The sequence below is a fragment of the Lithobates pipiens genome, unplaced genomic scaffold (genome assembly GCF_037356315.1).
Source record: "Lithobates pipiens isolate NorthernLeopardFrog02 unplaced genomic scaffold, aLitPip1_a1.2 Scaffold_18, whole genome shotgun sequence".
NCBI classification, from domain to species: Eukaryota; Metazoa; Chordata; class Amphibia; order Anura; family Ranidae; genus Lithobates; species Lithobates pipiens.
Window position 1 is genome coordinate 550,427,910 of NW_027507758.1, and position 21,324 is coordinate 550,449,233.

Genomic DNA, 21,324 nt, shown 5'->3' on the forward strand with positions numbered 1-21,324 from the left:
ATGCAACACATAATGCAAATGGACCACAAATTAAAAAACTTTTTTCTATGGTTTTATATTTTGCTTTTTGTCCTTCTTTATTGCATAAACTATGTTAATCCAGAACTCTGGGCAAACAGTGAAATACATACACGATTTATATATTAAATGAATAAACCAGTATTGTAATGTACACATATTTGCCACACGTTCATCTCCTATTTGAGCTCTGCAGTTCTCTGTGTCGACAACTTGTTCACTGGACAGTGTAATACCTATACAGGGACTTCAAAAAAAGGCGGATACCAAATTCAGGTACTTACACTGCTTGCTTAAGAAAAATACATTTAATGGTATATTTATGAATAGAGAGCTGCATTTATTTATTTGTGGCTTGTTGTTTTTTTTATCTGGCTAGAGTTAAAGCTGTATGCTTCTAATAAAGGTCACCTTTAAACATAGTAGAAAAGCTGAAAACAACCACACAGTACATGTAATATTTGTAGAATATTTTATAAAGGTGAATTTACACTTTAACCGCACAGGGAAAAAATAACGAACTCTGAATTATAAAAAAAGGTATTCGGACAATAGATAGAATATCATGTAAGAGTACTGCGATTGGACAGCCTCATTTTAGAGATGCTGGTCATGTTCTCAGTGTTATGCTGTACTTCTTCATAACGTCATCTGCAGAGTTCTGAGCTTTTATCTTCATCAACAAAGATGTCAGTATCTCTATACTTTTCCTGTAAAGACAAGTACAACCTTACATACATTTCTTCCACATTTATTTGACAATACTGATTTAAAGCTGAACTCTGGCCCTACTTTCAGTCTTGCAGACTCCTCTCTCCTGTACTGAAATTGCTTACTATGATTTCACTGCACACTGTGAGCTTCTCACAATGTGCATTAGAAGCTGCAGCAAGTCAGACAGCCCTGGTTCTTTTCCTGGATGGAGGATGTTCAGCATCATGGAAAATGTAAGCATTACCCTCTTAGACCCCTTTCACACTGGGGCGTTTTTCAGGCGCTTTAGCGCAAAAAAAAAAGTGCCTGTAAAGCGCTTGAAAGAAGCCTCATCTGCAATCCCAATGTGAAAGCCCAAGTGTTTTAAGAGCCCTTTCACAATGTCAGCACCCAAAACTAGCAGCGTTTTACAAGCGTTTTTCAAGCACTATTGGGGTGCTTTTAACCCCTGCTAGTGGCCAAATAAAGGGTTAAAAATGCCCATAAGGTGCTGCTGCCAAAAGCGCTTTTCAGGCATTTTGCAGGCGCTTCCCATTGCTATCAATGGGAAGGAGCGGTGTATTCACTGCTCCAAAAGTGCTGCAAAGAAGCTGCTTGCAGGACTTTTTTTTGATTCCCAGCCAGCGCAGCGCCTCAGTGTGAAAGCACTCGGGGTTTTACATTGGGATTGCAGTTGCGACTTTTTTCAGGCGCTTTACAGAAGCTTTTTTTTAATGCTAAAGAGCCTGAAAAATGCCCCAGTGTGAAAGGGATCTCAGTGTGAAAGCACTTGGGCTTTCACATTGGGATTGCAGATGAGGCTTCTTTCAAGCGCTTTACAGGTGATTTTTTTTTTTAACGCTAAAGCGCCTGAAAAATGCCCCAGTGTGAAAGCGGTCTTAGAAAAGAGCTAGATCAGTGGTTCTCAACTCCTGTCCTCAGGACCAACTAACAGGCCAGGTTGGCAAGAGAACTGAAATACATCACAGGTGATATCATTTGCTGCTCAGTGATTGCAGTATTCTAGTCTGCATCTCCCCAAGGATTTTTCCTCTGCTCCTGTTTTGGTGGCAACTCAAACACTTTAGATTTACCCTCACTTTCATTCTCAGTGGGAGGAAGAAGGCTCCTTATTTTGGAGGTCAGTGGGAGGAAGAATGCTCCTTATATTGGAGGTCAGTGGGAGGAAGAATGCTCCTTATATTGGAGGTCAGTGGGAGAAAGAATTCTCCTTACGTTGATAGTCAATGGAAGTGAGAGTGTCCCTAAAATTGGCAGCCAGTGGGAGGAAAAATGTCTCTTACATTATGGACAGTGGGAGGAATACCCCTTTATATTGGTAGTCAGTTGGGGGAGAAAAGGCCCCATGGTTAGTCATAATGACAAATTCTGACGCAGGTATAGTGTAAACATACATGTTTTTATAGTGTATTGAGCCGTTTGTCTGGACTACCACTTATCTGTATAAATCTCACCAAGGCTTTACACTTTAGCCTGAGCAAAGAAAACCCACAAAATAGAAGAACCTCTGCTCTGCCACTTACCTGTCATTCTGTTTGTGTAAAGCATGGATGCACTGTTCCAAGTGTTTACTAAAATTAGCAAGCTTTGCCAAAGATAATCCGCTTTCAATGCCCTTAAACCAGCTTTGTGGAAGACACTCTACGATCTGCAGTTAAAAAAAAAAAAAAAAACCTGTATTGGAACTGAATAAATGATCCTATATGAAAAGATGCACATTTCCTGGTTGAGTTTCAACTCTTTCTGACCACTTCATGCTATAAAGTAACAGCACCCTATCCAACAAAGAAATAGTGAAAACTGGACTGGCCTTGTCTCCACCCTTCCTGTGGTTGTCTGGAGGCAAGACAAAACCAGAGAAATTCCCAGCTCAACTCACCAACCAGAATGCTTACCAACCGAATTAACCTGTCCAACAGTATGCTTAAAAACAGAAGTGGTGTAATATTGGTGGGGTACTTTGTAGCAGTAAGTGGGCTTAAGCACCGTATAGCAATATGGTGTGACCAAATCCCCATATTTTTTGATAATGTTTTTTGAAAATGTCTAGGTGTTTTTAAAAAGCCTTGCTGGAGGTAAATGTTAGTTTTGCATGTGTGCTCTGTAATATTTTTGTTCTGTTATATTGGTGAGGGGACACACTGGGCACCTTTGCTGCCATTGTGCTATGTGTTGGATGTTCAGTGCGCTCCTGTGCTTTTAAAGGTGGATTGGGCTACCCTCAGGCCCACCTGCCCCTTATCTATCCATTAGGATGCATGTGCTTCCATTGTGGAGAGACTCAAATTTAGGAGGTTAGGACTGCAGGTATTTACAAGGTGTCATGAAGAGGCCTTGCAGCTTACGCATGCATTTGCAAATGTGTGCCAACTAAACCCCTGTTTTTAACGCAGACCATTGGACAGGTTAAATTTGGTTGGTGAGTTAAGCTGGGAATTTTCCCTGGTTTTGTTTTTCATGCATTGCCTTCCATGTGCTCCTTGCCGTGAAGGCCAGTTATAGGTGGGGGCAGGGGCCATCTGTCTCTTACTGTTGTCTGCAGGCAGCCTGTAGTGTGTGGAGCCTGCTGGGTTCCTTCCACAGCTCTGCTCCCTGAACAGGCTTATGCACAAGGTGCAATCTTGGGCTTGTAAAGGCATTTTTTTTGTGCACAAAAAGTGAATTTACATCTTTTGTGGCTGTTAAAAATATATATTAAAATGAACATTTTTGTGCCCAGGGTTTAGCTTTAATGGCAAGCTCCATTTTTGGGATCAAATTTAGGATGTAACATGAAATGCGGTTATATTCTCCAAGTTTTTGCAAAAGTGGACTATGCATCTAAAATGGAACCAACCATGACTGGTTCTCTTTAAAGTTTACAGGTGACAGGTACAAGATTGTACAAAGGTTCCCAGACTGGAAAGCAGACACCTCCTGTAGGCGGCATGTATCCTCAGTTTGTCTGCAGAGTGCCCCAGCAGACTCTAACTAAAACTTTCTTGCTTGTGTTTAGGCCCTACTCTACAGCTACCTAATAAACCACAGTATGCAGAAGGTGATTTATTTTCATATGTTAGTAGTTTACGCATAAAGTATTGTATTAACCACTTCCTGCCCAAAGACGTCATATGACGTCTTTGACTTTCAGTGGGAATATCTACATGATGCCTGCAGCTACAGGCATCGTTCAGATATCCTTGTTTTCAGACAGCGATTCTGTGCACCATAAGAATGATCGGCAGTTCAATAAGAACTGGCAATTCTGTGCACCATAAGAAGGTGCCTCAGTTCCACCGCATGATCGTTCTTACAGATGATGGGTGGGGGGGGGGGGGGGGGGGGGGGGACGACACCGCCCCTCCTGCTGCCATCCGGTGCTTCTCTGGGCTCTCCCGTGCCATCCAGCTGCTGCTGGATGACGACCATAGAGATTTCTGGTGACCAGGTGGTCACCGAAAATCCCGAGATGTACTAAATCTGATTTCTTTTTTATTTTGTCCGTGACAAACTCTTTAGGATTTCTTTTATTTGTTACAATCATGCATAATCTTCAGGCTTCGCTCACATAGAAGTACTAAAATGCTCACCTATGTGAGGGCTGTTTTGTGTGCACCAGATGCACAGGAGTTCCAAGCATCTGCATGCAGGCAGTACCAATTATGTTAATTGGGACAATGCAGCTGCTCCAATTTTAACATTTTCTTGGGTGCGGGTGTGTCCCCCTGAACACAAACAGTGCTAGTTCACGGACACAAAGTGGGTCAAATTGGGAGCAGAAGCTTTGTAAATGCAGCTGCTGCAAACCAACTGACCCGAATGGGATTGCCTGCATGCAAGATGCATGGAACATCTGTGCATCTAAAACAGCCCCCCACACAGGTGTGTACTTAAGTTCATGTGCATCCTGTGCAGGCAAAATATGACTCTTAAATATAGACTTACCTAATTGCCAATAGTTTCTCTGTGAAAGGTTACCTGTTAGCCTCTACAACTAGAAGAAATAAATAGGAAAAGGACAGCAAAGAGGGAGAGACATTTACCTTGCTGCACTTAGTGACCGCATCACTATTTGGCTCGGTGTTAAGCAGTACCAGCAGGAGGTATCGGTTCAGAAGCTTGTCAAGAGACAGTTCCTGAAGAGTTTCTTCTTCAAGAAATCCATCCCAGCGTGTCACATTGCCCAGCAACTGAGAAGACAAGAGCCATCATGTGGCATTAGAGACTTCTGAGAAAAACAACAAAGATGAGCAACAGTCAGGGTAATGCCTGGGGGACTCTAATGGCAAGAGCTCTATATCACACCGTGTATCTCGAAGCCCAGCCCCCCCACGCATTCCTATTCACCCTTCATTATCAGCAGCCTCACTGGCCAGCATCAATGTGCAGTAGGCAGGACGGGGCTGGCAAGCTTCAGCATTTTCAGGAGGTGCCATGCCTGTCTGAATGGTCTGAGATTTGGATGTGACAGGAATGTTTAAGAGGCTGCTGCACCTCTAGGTACCTGCACTTCACACCTGCAGTAGTTTGCCTCTCTTCCTCCTATTGACAGAGTCAACTAGAGAAACTATGATTGTGAGTCAATATTTCCTTTTTTTTTTTTTTTTTTTAAGATAATAATGTATGTATGCATATTAAATACAAAAAAAAAAACATTATATAATAATATACACACAATTGTTTTGCAAATAAAAAATGATTATGTAACAAAAGGATTCACACACTATGGGTTAGCTAGCCTAAGATGTAGCATAGCACAAGTTGTTTGATTTGCTAGAGAATCCCTGGAATTTGTAAACAAATCTAAATGAAAACTTCACAGGTTTGCTGTAAGAAATAACAGGCAACCTATAATGCAGTGCATAGCTGCGTGTCACAAGAGCCGATGAATTAAAGGAATAGATCACTTTATAGAAAAGGGGATAAGCGAAGACTCACAGCAGTCATATTGTCACTGTGTGTTGGAGCGGTTAGGGAGAGCTCTAGAAGTTATCTTCCTGGAGTACAATACATTTGTCAGATGTGAATAATAGATGCAACGGGGACCTAGTTAGACTTAATTCATAGTACGCCTGCAGTTTCTACAAAGCAGCTGAATTCCTGAAAACAACATTTGTATTGGTATTTCCCCCAATACCAGTGCCTATCTTCCCATGGTTCTTGTTTGACATTTAATGATGGTTTGCTTATTAGCCCTACAAATTGTGAATAAAGAGATTCACCCCCAACCCCAGCCTCCAATTGGATTTGCCACTGGAAATAGATTCTACCAGGGATTACAGATGAGCAAATCTGCCTGGGATCAGTGCAAACTGTGAACTTAATTAAGCCAGGCAGATTTACTCATCAGTAATCCCTCAAAATCTACTTCCAGAAACTGAGAATGTTCTAAATTTTGACAATGGCAGAAAAACTAACTAGCAAGCCATGCCTCTGGGTGACCCTCACATACAGGTCACAGTGCCTACTGACTTCTAGATGATGGGAGGTAACTTACTTTCACAGCTGACCAGAATTGTCTCTCTCGAAACTTAGAATGTGGAGAGTTTCTATCTTCTAATACTCTGTAAGACACACATACACAGGAAAAAAAAAAAAAAGAATTCAATCTTGAATCGTTGACTAATTTCCCCAACCATACTTAATTTTTTTCCCTTTTCAGACCTCAAACCCATCTCTTACATAGGCTACAAGTCTAAAAGAAACCATAACACTGCAAATGAAAAAGAAGCCATTTGCATCCCCATAGCATCCAAATATTGGAGTTTTTACCCACCCCTAATATCAAAGTAACCTAATAGAGTACCTTTATTTGCCAAAATGTTTGGGTTTCTTTCCTTAAAAACAATGCTTTTTTACATTTGTAAAAACAGGAGGGCAATTGCATTTTTTTTTTAACAAACACCTCTAGGTGAATCTTCATACATATTTTGTGGGACCTCCATGGTTGGTAAAAGTATCACACTTTACCTTTCTTACAGTTTTAACACATAAGACATACCTTTTGGGATAAAGAGGAATATAAACATCATCTTCAATGGCCTTTTTTAGCCTTGAAACCAGACAAGCAATAAGATCCTAGAATCCAAGAATACATAGGAATAGTGTAGAAAATATTACAATTCACTTTTTGCATACACATGCAATAATCATTTTTTTAAATTTCTGACATAAAATGAATCACGTATATATACACACACGCGATTCTGCATTTCCGGGTACAGGGCGTGCATTCCCTGCGATTTGTTACATCACATGCCGATCAGCAGGTCTCAGCCAGTGATTGGCCACCAGCATCTGGCGATCATTTCTTGGCTTCACGAAACACAGCTCTGTGAGTGGAAACAGCCCATAGCTGTGTTCAGTGACAGGGGATCTAGTTGGTTCCCCAGTATGGGCAACACACAGTACACATATAAACACTGTTAAGATCATATGGTATTTATCCCTCTGATCACCCTAAAAATTAACCAATTTCTGCCAAGTGTCATTAGTACAGATTATTAGCACTGATCACTGCATTAATGGCACTGGTGATGTCAGCGGCAGTTAGTCCGCACAAAGTGGCAGATTGCCTGCCCGCCCACTATAAGTCGCTGATCTCCGCCATTACTAGTAATAAAAAAAACAACTAAATAAAATTGCCAGTAAATATCCTATAGTTCGTAGACGATATATTTACCAAACCAAATATACAATTATAGTGATTTTTTTTTTTTACCCAAGGCATGTAGCAGAATACATTTTGACAAAAATTTATGAAGACATTTCATTTTTTTAAATTTAATTGACGGTCTTTTTTTCATTTATAGCGCAAAAAAATAACAGTGGTGATCAAGTACCAAAAGAAAGCCAAATTTTTTTTGGGGGGGGGGGGGGGGGGGGGGGAGTATATAAAAATTATATAAAAATTTAATTTGTGTACACATTGTAGGACCACACAATTGGCAGTTAAAATAACAGTGCCAAAAAATAAATACAAAATAAATGGACTGGTCATGAAGGGGGGGGGGGGGTAAATCTTCTGGAGGTCAAGTGGATATAGGAAGAGGTGCACACAAACGTCTGCCTCTAGCACAAACTTATTTTTTAATACTAACAGCATGTGGCCAAGGTTCTCTAACCTGCTATATGCCCCGATTAGTGTCCATCCACCTTAAAGATGAATTCCAGGCATGGTATATTTTTACATGCCTGTTTCCCCCTAAAATAATGATTGTCGGTGATGGCTGCAATATAAGCCCTACCCCACAAATGTGTGTGTATATATATATATATATATATATATATATATATATATATATATATATATATATATAAAAACACACACACACACACACACACACACACACACACACACATATATATATATATATACATACAAAATACAAAATACCTGGCTGATGTCCGAGGAAGTTGAAAATCACTGTAGTAGCCATCATTACTTCAGTGATCTCCACACTTGCGTCTGGGTCCAATGCTGAACGGCTAGCCGTACGCACTGTGAATACAGGTGGTTGGCCACTCAGCCCATTCAGAGAACACCTTGTATTTTCTGAACGAATGCAAAGCGTTCTCTGATCAGACGAGGTAGAGTGTGACATGACCACCCTTCCTCTCCACCTTTTGTGTTCACAAAGCATTAGGCAGGCTGCTCAGCATGTGGAGATCACTGAAAGCGGGAGTTCCACCCAAAAGTGGAACTTCCGCTCATCTGATTCCTCTCCCCCTCCGGTGTCACATTTGGCACCTTTCAGGGAGGGGGGGGGGGCGGGGTTGGGAGCAGGCACCCATTTGACAGGTACCCTGTCCCCACTTCTGTTGGACCTCGCCGCGGTCCATAGGAAGAGGTTTTCACTTAGGGGTGTACTGACTTTTGTTGCCAGCGGTTTAGACATTAATGGCTGTGTGTTGAGTTATTTTGAGGGGACAGCAAATTTACACGGTTATACAAGCTGTAAACCCACTACTTTACATTGTAGCAAAGTGTGATTTCTTCATTGTTGTCATATGAAAAGATATATTAAAATATTTACAAAAATGTGAGGGGGGTACTCACTTTTGTGAGATACTGTATGAACCATGCAGAGAAAAACTGTGTGTGCACCAGACACAGAGTAGTGTTATTGAGTTTGACAATAACTCTTTATGCCATATCATTTGTATCATACGATACAAACAGCTTTGTTATGTACAATGTAAATAAAGTAAACACAAAATTTGAGCAGACATATTTCATATCTCACCTTTACAGTCTTGCTGGACTCATTCTCCAGTACATGTGTCTTGCAGAAACACACCAGCCTTTCTGTTTGCTGTGAGGACAAAGGATCCCACACATGCTCAATAAAACCTGGAATGAATAATATGTCACCTTAAATATCAGCTGCCATCTAGCAAACAGAGTAATAATAATTACATAAAAAGTATATAATAAAGTATAAGTTTAAGCAAACAGCTAGACATTCAAATAAAACAAACACGTGTAAAATTTTTTACCTGCCAAAAAATTTAGCTATTTTTTTTAAATCCACACATGACTATCAAAACAGCAATACCAAGATCTATTCTAACTTTTCTCGACTCCAGCTAAAGCAAAACAACTTGGTCAAGGACAGTTCCAGCCTCCAATTGGATCCTCAAAAAGCAACAATACACTGGTGCAGGCAGCCCTCTGCTCTTCCCTGCGTCAGTAAGCTTTCGGTATGCTGTGCAATGCTGTAAAGCCTAGTGGGCTTACAGAGCTGCCCTTTCCTCTCCTAGGTTGAATTCTGCTGTGTTAGGTACTATTTAAAAATTCATTAAAGGCGGTTTTAATAAACAACGTAAAGTTTAAAGTGTGCATATCTGCCCACAGTTTTGCTTAAAGGAGAAAATAAACATACATACTCACCTACTGTATATGGCTTCAACATTGGTCCAATCTGCAGCTGTCCCTCACTGGCTCTAAAATTGACAACTGAGCGACCACATGACTGCTGATTGCTCAGTTCTCAGTCCTCACTGAGCACAGAGCAGATATCTTTCCAATGTGAGGTAAATCTTCTCTAGGGCCCCATTCACACCTCAGCGTTTTGTAGCTTGGAGAAAAAAAAAATCTATTATTTTCTATGGAGATGGTTCACATCCCCACTTCATGTTAACTGAAGCTCAAAAAAGGAGCTTTTTTTGTAGCTCAGTTGAGACAGATTTAGACGTTTTTCTGCTTTTTACATTGGAGACCTTTTGACCTGTGCAAGAATTGTGGCAAAAATATGTGACTTTCCACCTGAAAACGATACATTGAGGTGTGAATGCAGCTTTAGACAGTTGTCACAGTAGTGTCCCTTAATAAGATTTCCCTTTATTCCTGTTCTCTGGGAACTCAAAAATGTGGAATTACTTATGCGTTCTGCTGACATTGGTGATCAGGACAATTAGAAAGAGTGAATCTCCTGAATGGGGACAGAGTGATTAATGACCGACACTAACCCCCTAACCACTATCCAGAAGAAAAAAAAACTTGTCCTGTTGTACTACATTTATACTACAATTAGGTTTCAATCACATTATTTGCAAATTTTTTTGGTATGTTTTTATATTGTTTAAAGAAAGGAAGGAAGAAACTACATTTATTAGGAGGAAGACGTTTCTTACTGTGGATTTAGTCCAATCATAGGTTTATCAGGAGTTGTGGGAGAATGCATGACTTGTTTAGGTTTTCTCATGACTGCATAAGTATTAGCTCTTTGCTATGAATCTAGAGAAGCAGTTAATTCATCATATTCCATTTTGCAATATTTACTTTTCTCTACTTCTAAATGAGGCAGAAGTCAATGAGCATGTTGTAGTGGATAGGGGTGACACACAGATCCTGCAAGAGTAATTTTTCATTCATACAAAAAATTTATTTTGAGAGAAAAAGAAAGTGCCCATCAAATTAATGAATGTCATTCAACGAACAATCGTCTTACTTTAAAGCAATTTCCAGATCTGCAGCACACTCACTGTGTATGCAGTATGTCATTTCTTACCAGAAACTCTAGGAACTACAGTTTTCTCAATGACTGCTGACAGCACTTTGTGATCTGCATTTTCCTCTATGTTGTTCTCATGTTCTTCCTTAGCAAAGCAAAACTCTTCAAGATCACAGTACCAAGGCATCTGGTCCAGGTCTGTGACATCCTGGAGGAATGAGCATAGAACACAGTTAACACTGAAAAATATTACTGGAGATACACAATAAGGAACCCAGGAAAGTTAAGGCTATGTTGAGAAACTGTTATGGAGGCCATGATGTAATTTATGGGGAATACATGTAGCTGAATGTATTCTGATAGCAGTCTTGAGCTGCAATGTCCAGCAGCATTAAAACAGTGAGAGAGAGAGAAACAGCACAAGGAGGCAATCAAGTGTGTTGCCGATCCCATGTGCTAACAAGGGACATGTATTAGAAGGAGGAAGCAGAGTGACAGAGAAATTAGCTAATTCTATAGTCACACAATATAATATTTATTTTATAACATCAGCATTACAATTCATAGTTATCATATCATATCATAGACAATCCAATATAAGCTTATTTGAAAAAAAAATCTCCTTTCATGTTGTGAGTGTTGCCTGTCTGCTGACCATCTCTTTCTACAACTTCCTGGATTCCCTGAAGTCTTTGCAGCTTACTTCTCTGCTGTTTACATTCCATTTCTAAGAAATGCATATCCCATTGTACCTTGCTGAATGCAAGCACTGGCTCTTGTACTGACTCTGCCTCCTGAAACTCCTCTTCTCAGTACCTCTGTAGTACAGAAGGCAGGCTTTGTGAAATGTGTGACACGGCAGTGCCTACTAACAAGGGCATAGTGAATACATGCTGCAGAACTAAAGGAAGTAAATTTGTAGCAATCTTTACAAAGTAAGCTCACAAATGTCAAGATTATTTATATTAAAGTGGTTGTAAACCCTTACAAACCACTTTTTACAAAAAGAGATATTTACAAAAAGACAGGCACCGCTGTCTACGGCGCATGCGCCGTTGACAGCGGCGTGCAGGTGCACTGAGCACACCGCAGATCACGGCGATATGCCGCTCGTGACGGCTCCCGTGCACATGCGTGGGAGTGACGTCATCGCAGCTCCAGCGAATCACAGCGCGACCCGTAAGTCACTCCGGGATACATGGCAGCGATGAAGATAAAAAAGGAGAAGGACCGCTTCGGAAGCTTCGTTCTTAGGTAAGTTATTCATAATGAGCTAGAATGCTATGCATACTAGCTCATTATGCCTTTGCCTTGCAGGTTGCATTTTTTTTTTTTTTTTTTTTTATTAAAAGTGCCTTTACTTCCTCTTTAAAAGAAGTATGCTAGAAACAATTAAAAGCAAATGTGGAAAAGAATATAAGATTTTAAATTATGACCACAGATACATTTTAAAGAGGAAGTAAACCCTGATGAGTTTACTTCATCTTTCATTCCCTGCAAAGGTAAAGCATAATGGACTACTATGCATCACATAGTAGTCCATTATGTGTCACTTACCTGACACAGGAGCCAGCGAAGTCACCGCTGTCCCCTGTAGTCCGGCGCATCCATCTTCTCTGTGGGTCTCGCCGCTCCGCCGCTGTCATTCGGCGAAGCCGCAATGACGTCACTCCCGCGCATGCACACGGGAGCCGCCATGAGCGGCATATCGCCGTAGACATCGGTGCCTGTCTTTTGGTAAAGATCTCCTAAACCGTGTAGGTTTAAGGCTTACCTGTAGGTCAAAGTGTGTTTTAAGGGTTTACAACCACTTTAACTGCAGTAGAAAAAAGTCAGGTCACCAGGCTGGCTCTGTTGTGGGGTAAGCAGGTACAACAGATCCCATTGTATGCATTTTATTTGTGTATTTAGCAGTTTGCTTGGAATTCAGCTTTAACCACATGCCTACTGGGCACTTTTACCAACTTTTCCAGGCCAATTTTCAGCTTCCAGCACTCTCACAGTTTGCATGACAATTGCGCAGTCATGCAACACTGTACCCATATGAAATTTGTATAATTTCTTTCACACAAATAGAGCTCTCTTTTGGTATTTAAAAACCACTGGGTTTTTCATTTTTTGCTACACAAATGAAAAAAAATAAAAAATAGGATTTTTAAAACAGCTTACCTGTAAAATCCTTTTCTCTAATGTACATCAGGGGACACAGAGCTGTAGTAATTACTACATGGGTTATATATCGGCCCGACAGGTGCTGGACACTGGAACGCCCCTAAGGCGTGTACTTCTCCCATATAACCCCTCCCATTACTGGTAGTCCTCAGTTTTGCAGATAAAATAGTTTAGAGAAAACTGATCCCATGGGAAGACTAATGCATCTGTTCCGCAAGCTAGTGGATCCTTTGTTTTCAACACAAAGTTGTCGACTATGTTGTTCAATCTCGACGCGAACAGGTCTATGTCCAGAGTACCTCATCGCTGACATATCGCAAGGAAGATGTCGGGGTGAAGAGACCATTCTCCCGGAAATAATTGTTGGGGGCTCAAGTAGTCCGCCTGCCAATTCTCTATCCCAGGAATGAATATTGCCGACTCCTCATGCCCCCCTGGTGATTGATGTAGACCACAGCCGTGTCGCTGTCGGACTGAATCATGACAGGACAGCCCCTCAGTGTGACTGTCCAGGACCTTAGAGCCAGACAAATTTCCAGAATCTCCAAAATGTTGATAGGAAAGGTACTTTCCAACCTGGACCACTTCCCCTGGACAGAATCCTCTTCCAGGACTGCTCCCCAGCCTAGAAGACTGGCATCCGTAGTCACCACTTTTGGTAGAAACGACTCTCCCTTTTGAAGGTTGCTGGATATCAGTTGAATGAAACTGCACGTAAGGGATTGCTCGAAGGAGGCCACCATGTTTCCCAATAGTCTCATGCACAACCGAATGGAAGGCTTTTTCTTTGCCTTGATGAGTTGAATTAGTTCTACAATGGAACTGATTCTTTTCTGGGGTAGAAATACCTTTTTCTGTATGGTATCTACGATCAGACCCAGGTACTGTACTCTCCTTGATGGTTTTAAGGAGGATTTTTCTAGGTTGAGAATCCAGTCTAGAGATTCCAGGTAGCTTACAGTTCTGACCAGACGGTGGTTTAGTCCTCAAACTGAATGATCTACTAAAAGTAGATAGTCTAAGTAGGCTAGGACCGTTATGCCCTGAGCCCTTAATCTGGCTAAAGGAGGGGCCAGAATCTTTGAGAACACCCATGGAGCTGTGGCTAGACCGAATGGCAGAGCCACAAACTGAAAATTATGATTTTCTACTTCAAAGCTCAGAAACTTCTGGTGAGTGGGAAATATTGGCACGTGGAGATAGGCATCATTGATATCGATTGAAGCCAAAAATTCCCCTCCTTGGAGGATGGCTACAACTGACCGGATTGACTTCATGCGAAAGGATCTGATGTTCAAGTGCCGATTCAGATCTCTGAGATCTAGAATAGGTCTTACTTCCCCGTTTGGCTTCAGAAATGTAAAGAGGTTTGAATAAAAACCGGTGCCTTGTTCCTCTAAAGGAACTTCTGATATAACTGATTTGGATAGTAGATGATCCAGTGCTAGAAAGAGAGCCTTCTTCTCTGGATCCTTGGGAACACTTGATCTTAGAAACCGAGGAGATGGAAAAATTCAGAACTCCAGTTTGTAACCTAGAGAAACAGCAGAGACCACACATCTGTCTTGACATTGCTCCTGCCAGATCCTGGAAAGTTGCAGGAGTCTTCCCCCCACCCGAACGAGCGGGGGCGCCCCTTAATAAGGAGGCTTTAGCACTCTGCTTTGTGGGCTTCTTTCCCCAAGATCTCTTCTGACCTTGGTGCTGCCCCTGGGGTTTTCCCCTTGAACCTGACGGCTGAGGCCGTCGAGACTGCCTAGAGGCCCTGGTACAGGAGAAGAGGCCCGCTTAAAGGAGAAATATTTGAACTTCTTCTCTACTGGTAAAAGAGAGCTTTAGTCATTAGAAATCCTTTGTAGGCATTTATTCAAATCATCTCCAAATAGCCGTTCATCATGAAAAGGGAAACTGGCTAAGAGCTTCTTACACGGTGCTTCAGCTGACCAACTCTTCAACCAAAGAATTCTGCGAGAATGCACTAGTCCAAGCATATGGCGTGAGATCTGAACGGACGCATCTCTCATAGCGTCTGTGAAACACAGCGCGACTGATAAATGAGCGCATTGTTGGGCCTGTTCATCAGGCAGAAATTTAAGCATTTTTTTCAAACTGTTCCTTAATGGCCTGGGATACACCCATTGCGGTCCTGAACTTGCTAAAGCCGTATGGTTTTTAAAAAGGAGCTCCAACTTTTTATCTGCTGGATCCTTTAACATGAGCGCATTATCAACCGGAACATGTGAGGTTCTTATACACTGATGTAATCGCAGCATCAACCTCTGGAACCCCCCCATTTCTTATAGGAATCCTCTTCCATAGGATACAGTTTGGAGAATCTCTTAGGTGGATAAAATTGCTTATCCGGATGTTCCCATTCAGCATACAGAAGATTTCTTAGCCAGGCATGAAAAGGAAAGGCATCCCCAGATGGAGGAGGTCCTGTAAATGTGCATACATGCAACACAAGTATAATAAGAAAAAAACTTTATTATTTTGTCCCTTACAAAGACCCATAGGGCAGCCATCGTAGAGGGGCGGTAGAGAGTGTGCAGTGGAAATCTGGCTAGTGAGGTGTCTCAATGGCAGGGTTTATGGAAACAGATAAGTGACAGTTAATCCTGGTATAAGATAAAAAACTGCCCTTCACTCTTACGCTGTGTGAGCAATGGATTCCCTCAATAGCGCTGTCTGGCTTGCCCCAAATCTCCTCATCTGCTTCCTCCTGCCCAATAAAGCTAGTGCAATCACAATGATTAGGGTTATTATGTTAGACACCCAGTTTGCCAATGCCTCTCCAAAACTAAAATGTGTTCATCTCCGTCTCAGTTTTTCTCTCTCACTTCTCTCAACCCACATACAGGAAAACTACATGATGCCAGAGGAAATCACATCCAAAATGCATAATAATTTAACGCACATATTAATGCTTGTCAGCGTTAAATAAAAAAAGAGCATCAATGCAATTCAATGAAAGGAAATGCACATTTTTGAGCGTTTTTATGCATTTTAATGCATGTTTATGTGTGAACAGGCCCTAAATGCACCAATCAGAGACCAGCTATGCAATTACTGGCATGGGAAAAAATGCACATAACTAAGGCAGTGACATCACATACAAATAATGCAAACCCACCTCCAGAGGATTCCATCCTATCAACTGCAAACGGACCAGTGGATTTAGAATCTTGTGAAGACAGAGGCTAATATAAGCATCATAATAGGACTCTGAAAACCTCACTCGCCATTCATGAAATGTACACAATACATTCTTGACTCGGCAGAAGTCCTCATGTACATCTTCCAATATGGTCCTGCACTGTACCAAGATGTTTCCTGAGGATGAGGGGGAAAAAAAAAAAAAAAAAGTGGACGACATCATTACAGTGGGGTGGTAGGGGACTGGCAATCTTGGGCTCCATTAGCGACATTGGATTTACCGTCCCATGTATTCAGAAATGCAAATGGTGAGGGACCTGGATGGGGGAAGTAGTGAGAATATCTGGCTTCACATGGTAAGAGGGAAAAAAAAAAAATCCTAGGAGGATAGGTTAGAGGGGTGGGAGGGAGGAATGGATAAAAAAATAAAAAAATAGTTTTAGCCCAGCACAAACTTTTTTTTTTCTTTTGGAAGGCTGCAAAAGTATTACAACCTCTGTTAGATTTTAATTATTCAAAATCCTGCTGACCTAATTAAGTAATAATATTACATCATCATTACAAAGCAAGAACCTACATACAGTAGCTGCAAGAATGCCTTGGAAGGTCCAAAACTCTGGATATTCTATTATGCAGTCATTGACTTGAGCTGAATCCAAAGCTTGGCACTACTCACACCTATATCTCACTATTGGTCAGTGAGGCCAATAACCATAACAGCGGACCAATAGTGAGGTTCAGGATATATACAGGGTTTAGGGTCTAGCTCACCTTTAGTTAAGCCAAGATTAGCACATAATACTTATTTGAAAAAATGTCCCCATTGTAACATAACTGTGTTCACAGGTACCTCGACTTTTCTGGATACTATTTTGTAAGTCTGGGGTCAGCTCATCATCACTGGACATTCCTTCAAAGTGATCTTCTTCTCCAGTCTCCTCCCGCCTTTTTCGCCTCTTCCTTCTGTAGACAGGCAAAAACAATCAAATGCAAACTTTTTAAATTCCAAGTGCTGCCAACGTCAAAACAGCAAACCTTGTACATTACCTCCTTAGTTCACAATCCTGAATTTGCTTTTCTACTACATCATCCAATGTTTCCACATCACTTGTTACCCCATTTCCTGACATACAAGAGACACAAAACAAACACTGAATGTCTTATGCAGTGAAGAGAAGGATGGGGATGTTGACAGTATGTTATGGGTCAAATACACTCACCAGAGAGCTTCTGAACTGCAACCGACTCATTGCGGAGATCATCCTGCCTGCGCTTCAGTAGCGTTTCGGCTCTGTTTTGCAAAATCTGAAACATTTCTGCTTCCAGTTCATTAATTTGACGAATCTAGGAACAAGCATACCAACCTATAGTAAACAATTTAATGTAATAGCAAACCTGACACAAGTGCAAAGTTGTGAACGAGCCAAGATATACGATAGCATTCACCTTTAGGCTGGGTTCACACTGCTGCGGGGGGAGATACGGATGTGATTCGCACCGCAAATCACATCCGATCTCCGTAGCGATGCGAGTTCAGCCATACAGATAGTATGGCTGAATTCGCATCGCTCCCGCAGCAAACTCGCACGGGACCCTTTTTTTGGTCCGCAACAGAATCGGATCACATGGGGGTTCACACCATGCGATCCGATTCCTGTGCGAGTCGGCAGATCGCACTGCGATATGCGGATGGATCTGGGGGTGTCATTAACATATCATTGACACTCCCAGCCGTCCGCATAGGGCAGTGTGAACTGCCGGCGGGAGTAATGCGATGCGGGAAAACGCCGCGGATTCGCGGCGTTCCCGCATCGCAGCGGTGTGAACCCGGCCTTAAAGGCTTGAAAAACAAAACTAAGTGGTCGCACACTGGAACCGTAAGATTGGTTGATGAGCATCTTTATTGTCAAAGCCATAAAAGTTACAAGGAATACAGTTGACGCATATCACAAGAGTATATCTGGTACACCCCAGTTGAAGTCCATTCGGACGAAACGTGTCAGTTTATTACACTTGACCAGCTACACCTACTGCGCAATTTTATCCGTTTATATTTTTATAGTACCCATCTGACTTGATGCTGTACTTTTTACTCAAATAAACCCCCACCATTTTTGATCCATACTATGTGGAGGCCCTTTTTTCTCTTTTATACTTCCAACCATCGCTGTTTGTATCAATGTTGGGATAAGTGTGTCTGGTAATCATACGCAACCTTGATTCCTACTGGTCATCTGAAAAGCAGCTGGAGTGCATTCTCTTTAGTGTATCATGCTTATGTCCATGCTTGCATGATTCACCGCCGCTGGCATGTGGATCCACTACTAAGGGTAAGTATACCGAATCCCCCTATCCCTAGAAGGTGGAGGCACAACCCTGGGTGTTGTTAAAATGGCTGGATCGTTCTGATTACTAGACACCTGAATGAAGCATTACCATTGTATTTAAGACTACTTTGAGTTCCCACTGTGGTGTTACAATTACATGGACTCATTGAGTTTATGTGTCGTTTGGTGGATTGTCTTTTTCTTTTCCCTTTTGATTATTTATAGCCATCACTGTTTTTATGATTAATATCATACTTCTATGTATGTCTGTATAGTATATTTGTTCATGCATATGATATGTTTACCTGCACAATATCCATTTATGTTATAACATTGAAAAACCTTTTTCATCTAGTGAGGATACCGGACACATCAGTGTGCGATTTAGATTTGTTGATTTGCTCATTCACATTTGTTTTTTGTGCACTATACTTGATATGTCAGTTTGCGATTCAGGTTCGCTCGATTGCTTATCACTTATATTTATATGCTTACAGTCCTTTGTTGTATATATTCACACCATTTAAATACTAGTGATACATCACTGTGTTTTTTGATTGTGTAACCACCTTTCTAATATTAGTTTCAGGTGGCCATGATCAATATCCTTTTAGCGCTACACTTTAATTCCACATAGAATGAAAAATGGATGGGTAAAATACCATCAAATTCTAGAGGAAAATCTGCTGCCCTCTGCCAGAAAATTGTCAATGGGGAAAAAAGTTTACCTTCCAACATGACAATGACGCAAAGCACACAGCAAAAATGACTACAGTGGTCGAAGGAGAAAAAGGTGAACGTCCTTGCATGGCATAGTTAGAACCCACACTTTAAACCCCATTGAAAATCTGTGGAATGGCTTGAAGACTGCAGTCAACAGTCACCTTCAAATGTAACTGAACTTGAGCAGTTCTACAATGAAGAGTGGGCAAATACTGCAAAGTCTAGATGTGCAACGTTAGTAGAGACATATTCCAACAGACTAAAGGCTGTAACTTAAGCAAAAGGTGGTCCAATAAAATGCTGATAGGGGTGATCCTTTTTCCACCTCACTGATTCTTTTTATGTTTTCTGACATGTAAGCGTTACATATTTCACTTACATTATTTAGTTATAATAATTAGTAAATACAGCTGGATAAAACAAAAAAAATTGTCTGTCTTCATTTCAGGCTGCAAAGCAACAAAATTATTATTTTAAAAAGGGGGGGGGGGGGTGATTTTTTATACCCACTGTATATTCCTTTCTTGATGTACATCAGTGACCTACCTTTTCATTAAGACAATCAACAAAATTCTCTACAAAAATCTTCATCTTTTTGAAAAATGTGAAACTCTGTTCACTTGATGAGCTCTCCAATTTTTCAAGTACATTTTTAGAATTCTCCAGGTCATGCGTGTATTTTTCATTCTCAAGCACATGAGAGCGATGCACCTCCTGAATGGAGGCTATTCTGGGGAAGCAGGAAGAAAAAAAAAAAAAAAAAAAAAAAAAAGGGAAAAATGATATTGAATATTGACAGCTTCTAAGAAATTCCAGTTTTAAATGGAAAAAGTTCCTTCGAGAATCTTTTATATAAACTTTTATACACAAAATGTGCTAAGCTCATTGGAGTACTACTAAATTGTGGTGATTGCAGCTTGATAATTTCACTCCAAGTGGAGTTGCAGGTCAAATGTATAATTGCAGCCCCAATTCAAGTAAAAATCCTCTAATGCTACTACGTGGAAAGGTCCAAGCAGCTGGGGATTTTCACTTCTACAACTCTTAGCCCTTGTACACACGGTCGGAGTATCCGTTGGAACGTGTCCTATCGGACCGTGTTGTCGGATAATCCGACTGTGTGTGGTATGCATCGTACTGATTCTGTCGGAATATCAGTCGGACCAAATTTTCCAACTTGTTGGAAATATTTTCCGACCAACTGGTTCGATCGGACATACTCCGATCATGTGTAGAGAATTTTGATCGGACCAATTGCCACGCATGCTCAGATCAAATTCCTACATCAAAGCTATTGGCTACTAGCCTGAATGTAGTCCCATTGTAACGAAATTACGTCATCACGTTCTGAATGATCGGATTTTTCGACAACTTAGTCCGACCGTGTGTATGCAACAGTTTCGGACAAGATCCGACGGATTTGGTTGTCGAAATCTCCGACCGTGTGTACAGGGGCTTATTCTCCATCTCTCCATGGTTCTCTTGCCAACTTAGCTTTAAGTAAGCATGTACACATAAATCACTATGGAAATAAAGTGCACTTATCCCTTTTTTTCCCCCCTCTACCCTAACCTAATTAAACCCACCTTCCTCCTCCATAGATACATACTTACCCTCAATCTGATGATCGTTAGTAATTTTTATATCCAGCAAATCTTGCTGTCCTGGCCGAGACTGCTCATTGAAGTCCTATAGACTCCTAAGGCCTGACACAAACAGTAAAGACAACATAGAGGACTAATGGGCTGTAATGACCTGGTCCGGCCAGGAAGTACACACTTGTTGAATGGAGCCAAGTATGGAGGGGGACAGTGGGTTAGGGTAAAGGGTCAAAATCATCAGGGATAAGGGGTCAAAGCGATAAGTGCACATTGTTTTAAAGTGCACTTTTCCTTTAAAATGTGAAGATATGATGTAAAAATACCTTGTTGTCAGCTTCTTTTTTATGTCCTCTATAGTGACACGTGGCAGCTTTGGCTCTATGTGCCTTTTTACTTGAGGTGGACTGTCTCCACGCAAGGCATGCTGACTCAAAGCCTAGCAGAAGAAAGACATAAATGAAGAACTCAACTATAATAAGAGAATTGTTTCACTATAGCTTACAAATCACATAAAAATACTGATTAATCCCTTGCCGATGCACCCCCCCCCCCTCCACAGTCTTTTAAGGGGGGATCTAAATACTGAGAGGATGTGGGCTGATTGTGTGACTGATGTGATTGTCTTTGAGTGATCAGAAGCTCCCGATGCATATTTGCCTGTGACAGCTTGGGTACTGT

At 41.2% G+C, this 21,324-nt stretch overlaps 1 protein-coding gene across 1 annotated transcript in view; it reads right to left on the reverse strand.

The window, feature by feature from the left end:
* Positions 1-476: 476 nt before the first annotated feature.
* The window catches only part of GCFC2 (GC-rich sequence DNA-binding factor 2), a 39,510-nt gene continuing 18,662 nt past the window's right edge, over positions 477-21,324 (reverse strand). The window contains exons 6-18 of the mRNA XM_077488893.1: positions 20,970-21,082; positions 19,592-19,775; positions 17,216-17,339; positions 17,043-17,118; positions 16,846-16,958; positions 15,973-16,172; positions 10,725-10,875; positions 8,958-9,064; positions 6,713-6,789; positions 6,209-6,275; positions 4,755-4,901; positions 2,256-2,380; positions 477-728 (exon numbers count right to left, since the gene is read on the reverse strand). Of these exons, the coding sequence (XP_077345019.1) occupies positions 629-728; positions 2,256-2,380; positions 4,755-4,901; positions 6,209-6,275; positions 6,713-6,789; positions 8,958-9,064; positions 10,725-10,875; positions 15,973-16,172; positions 16,846-16,958; positions 17,043-17,118; positions 17,216-17,339; positions 19,592-19,775; positions 20,970-21,082 (1,584 nt within the window). The 3' untranslated portion in view covers positions 477-628. The remainder of the gene's footprint in view (positions 729-2,255; positions 2,381-4,754; positions 4,902-6,208; positions 6,276-6,712; positions 6,790-8,957; positions 9,065-10,724; positions 10,876-15,972; positions 16,173-16,845; positions 16,959-17,042; positions 17,119-17,215; positions 17,340-19,591; positions 19,776-20,969; positions 21,083-21,324) is intronic.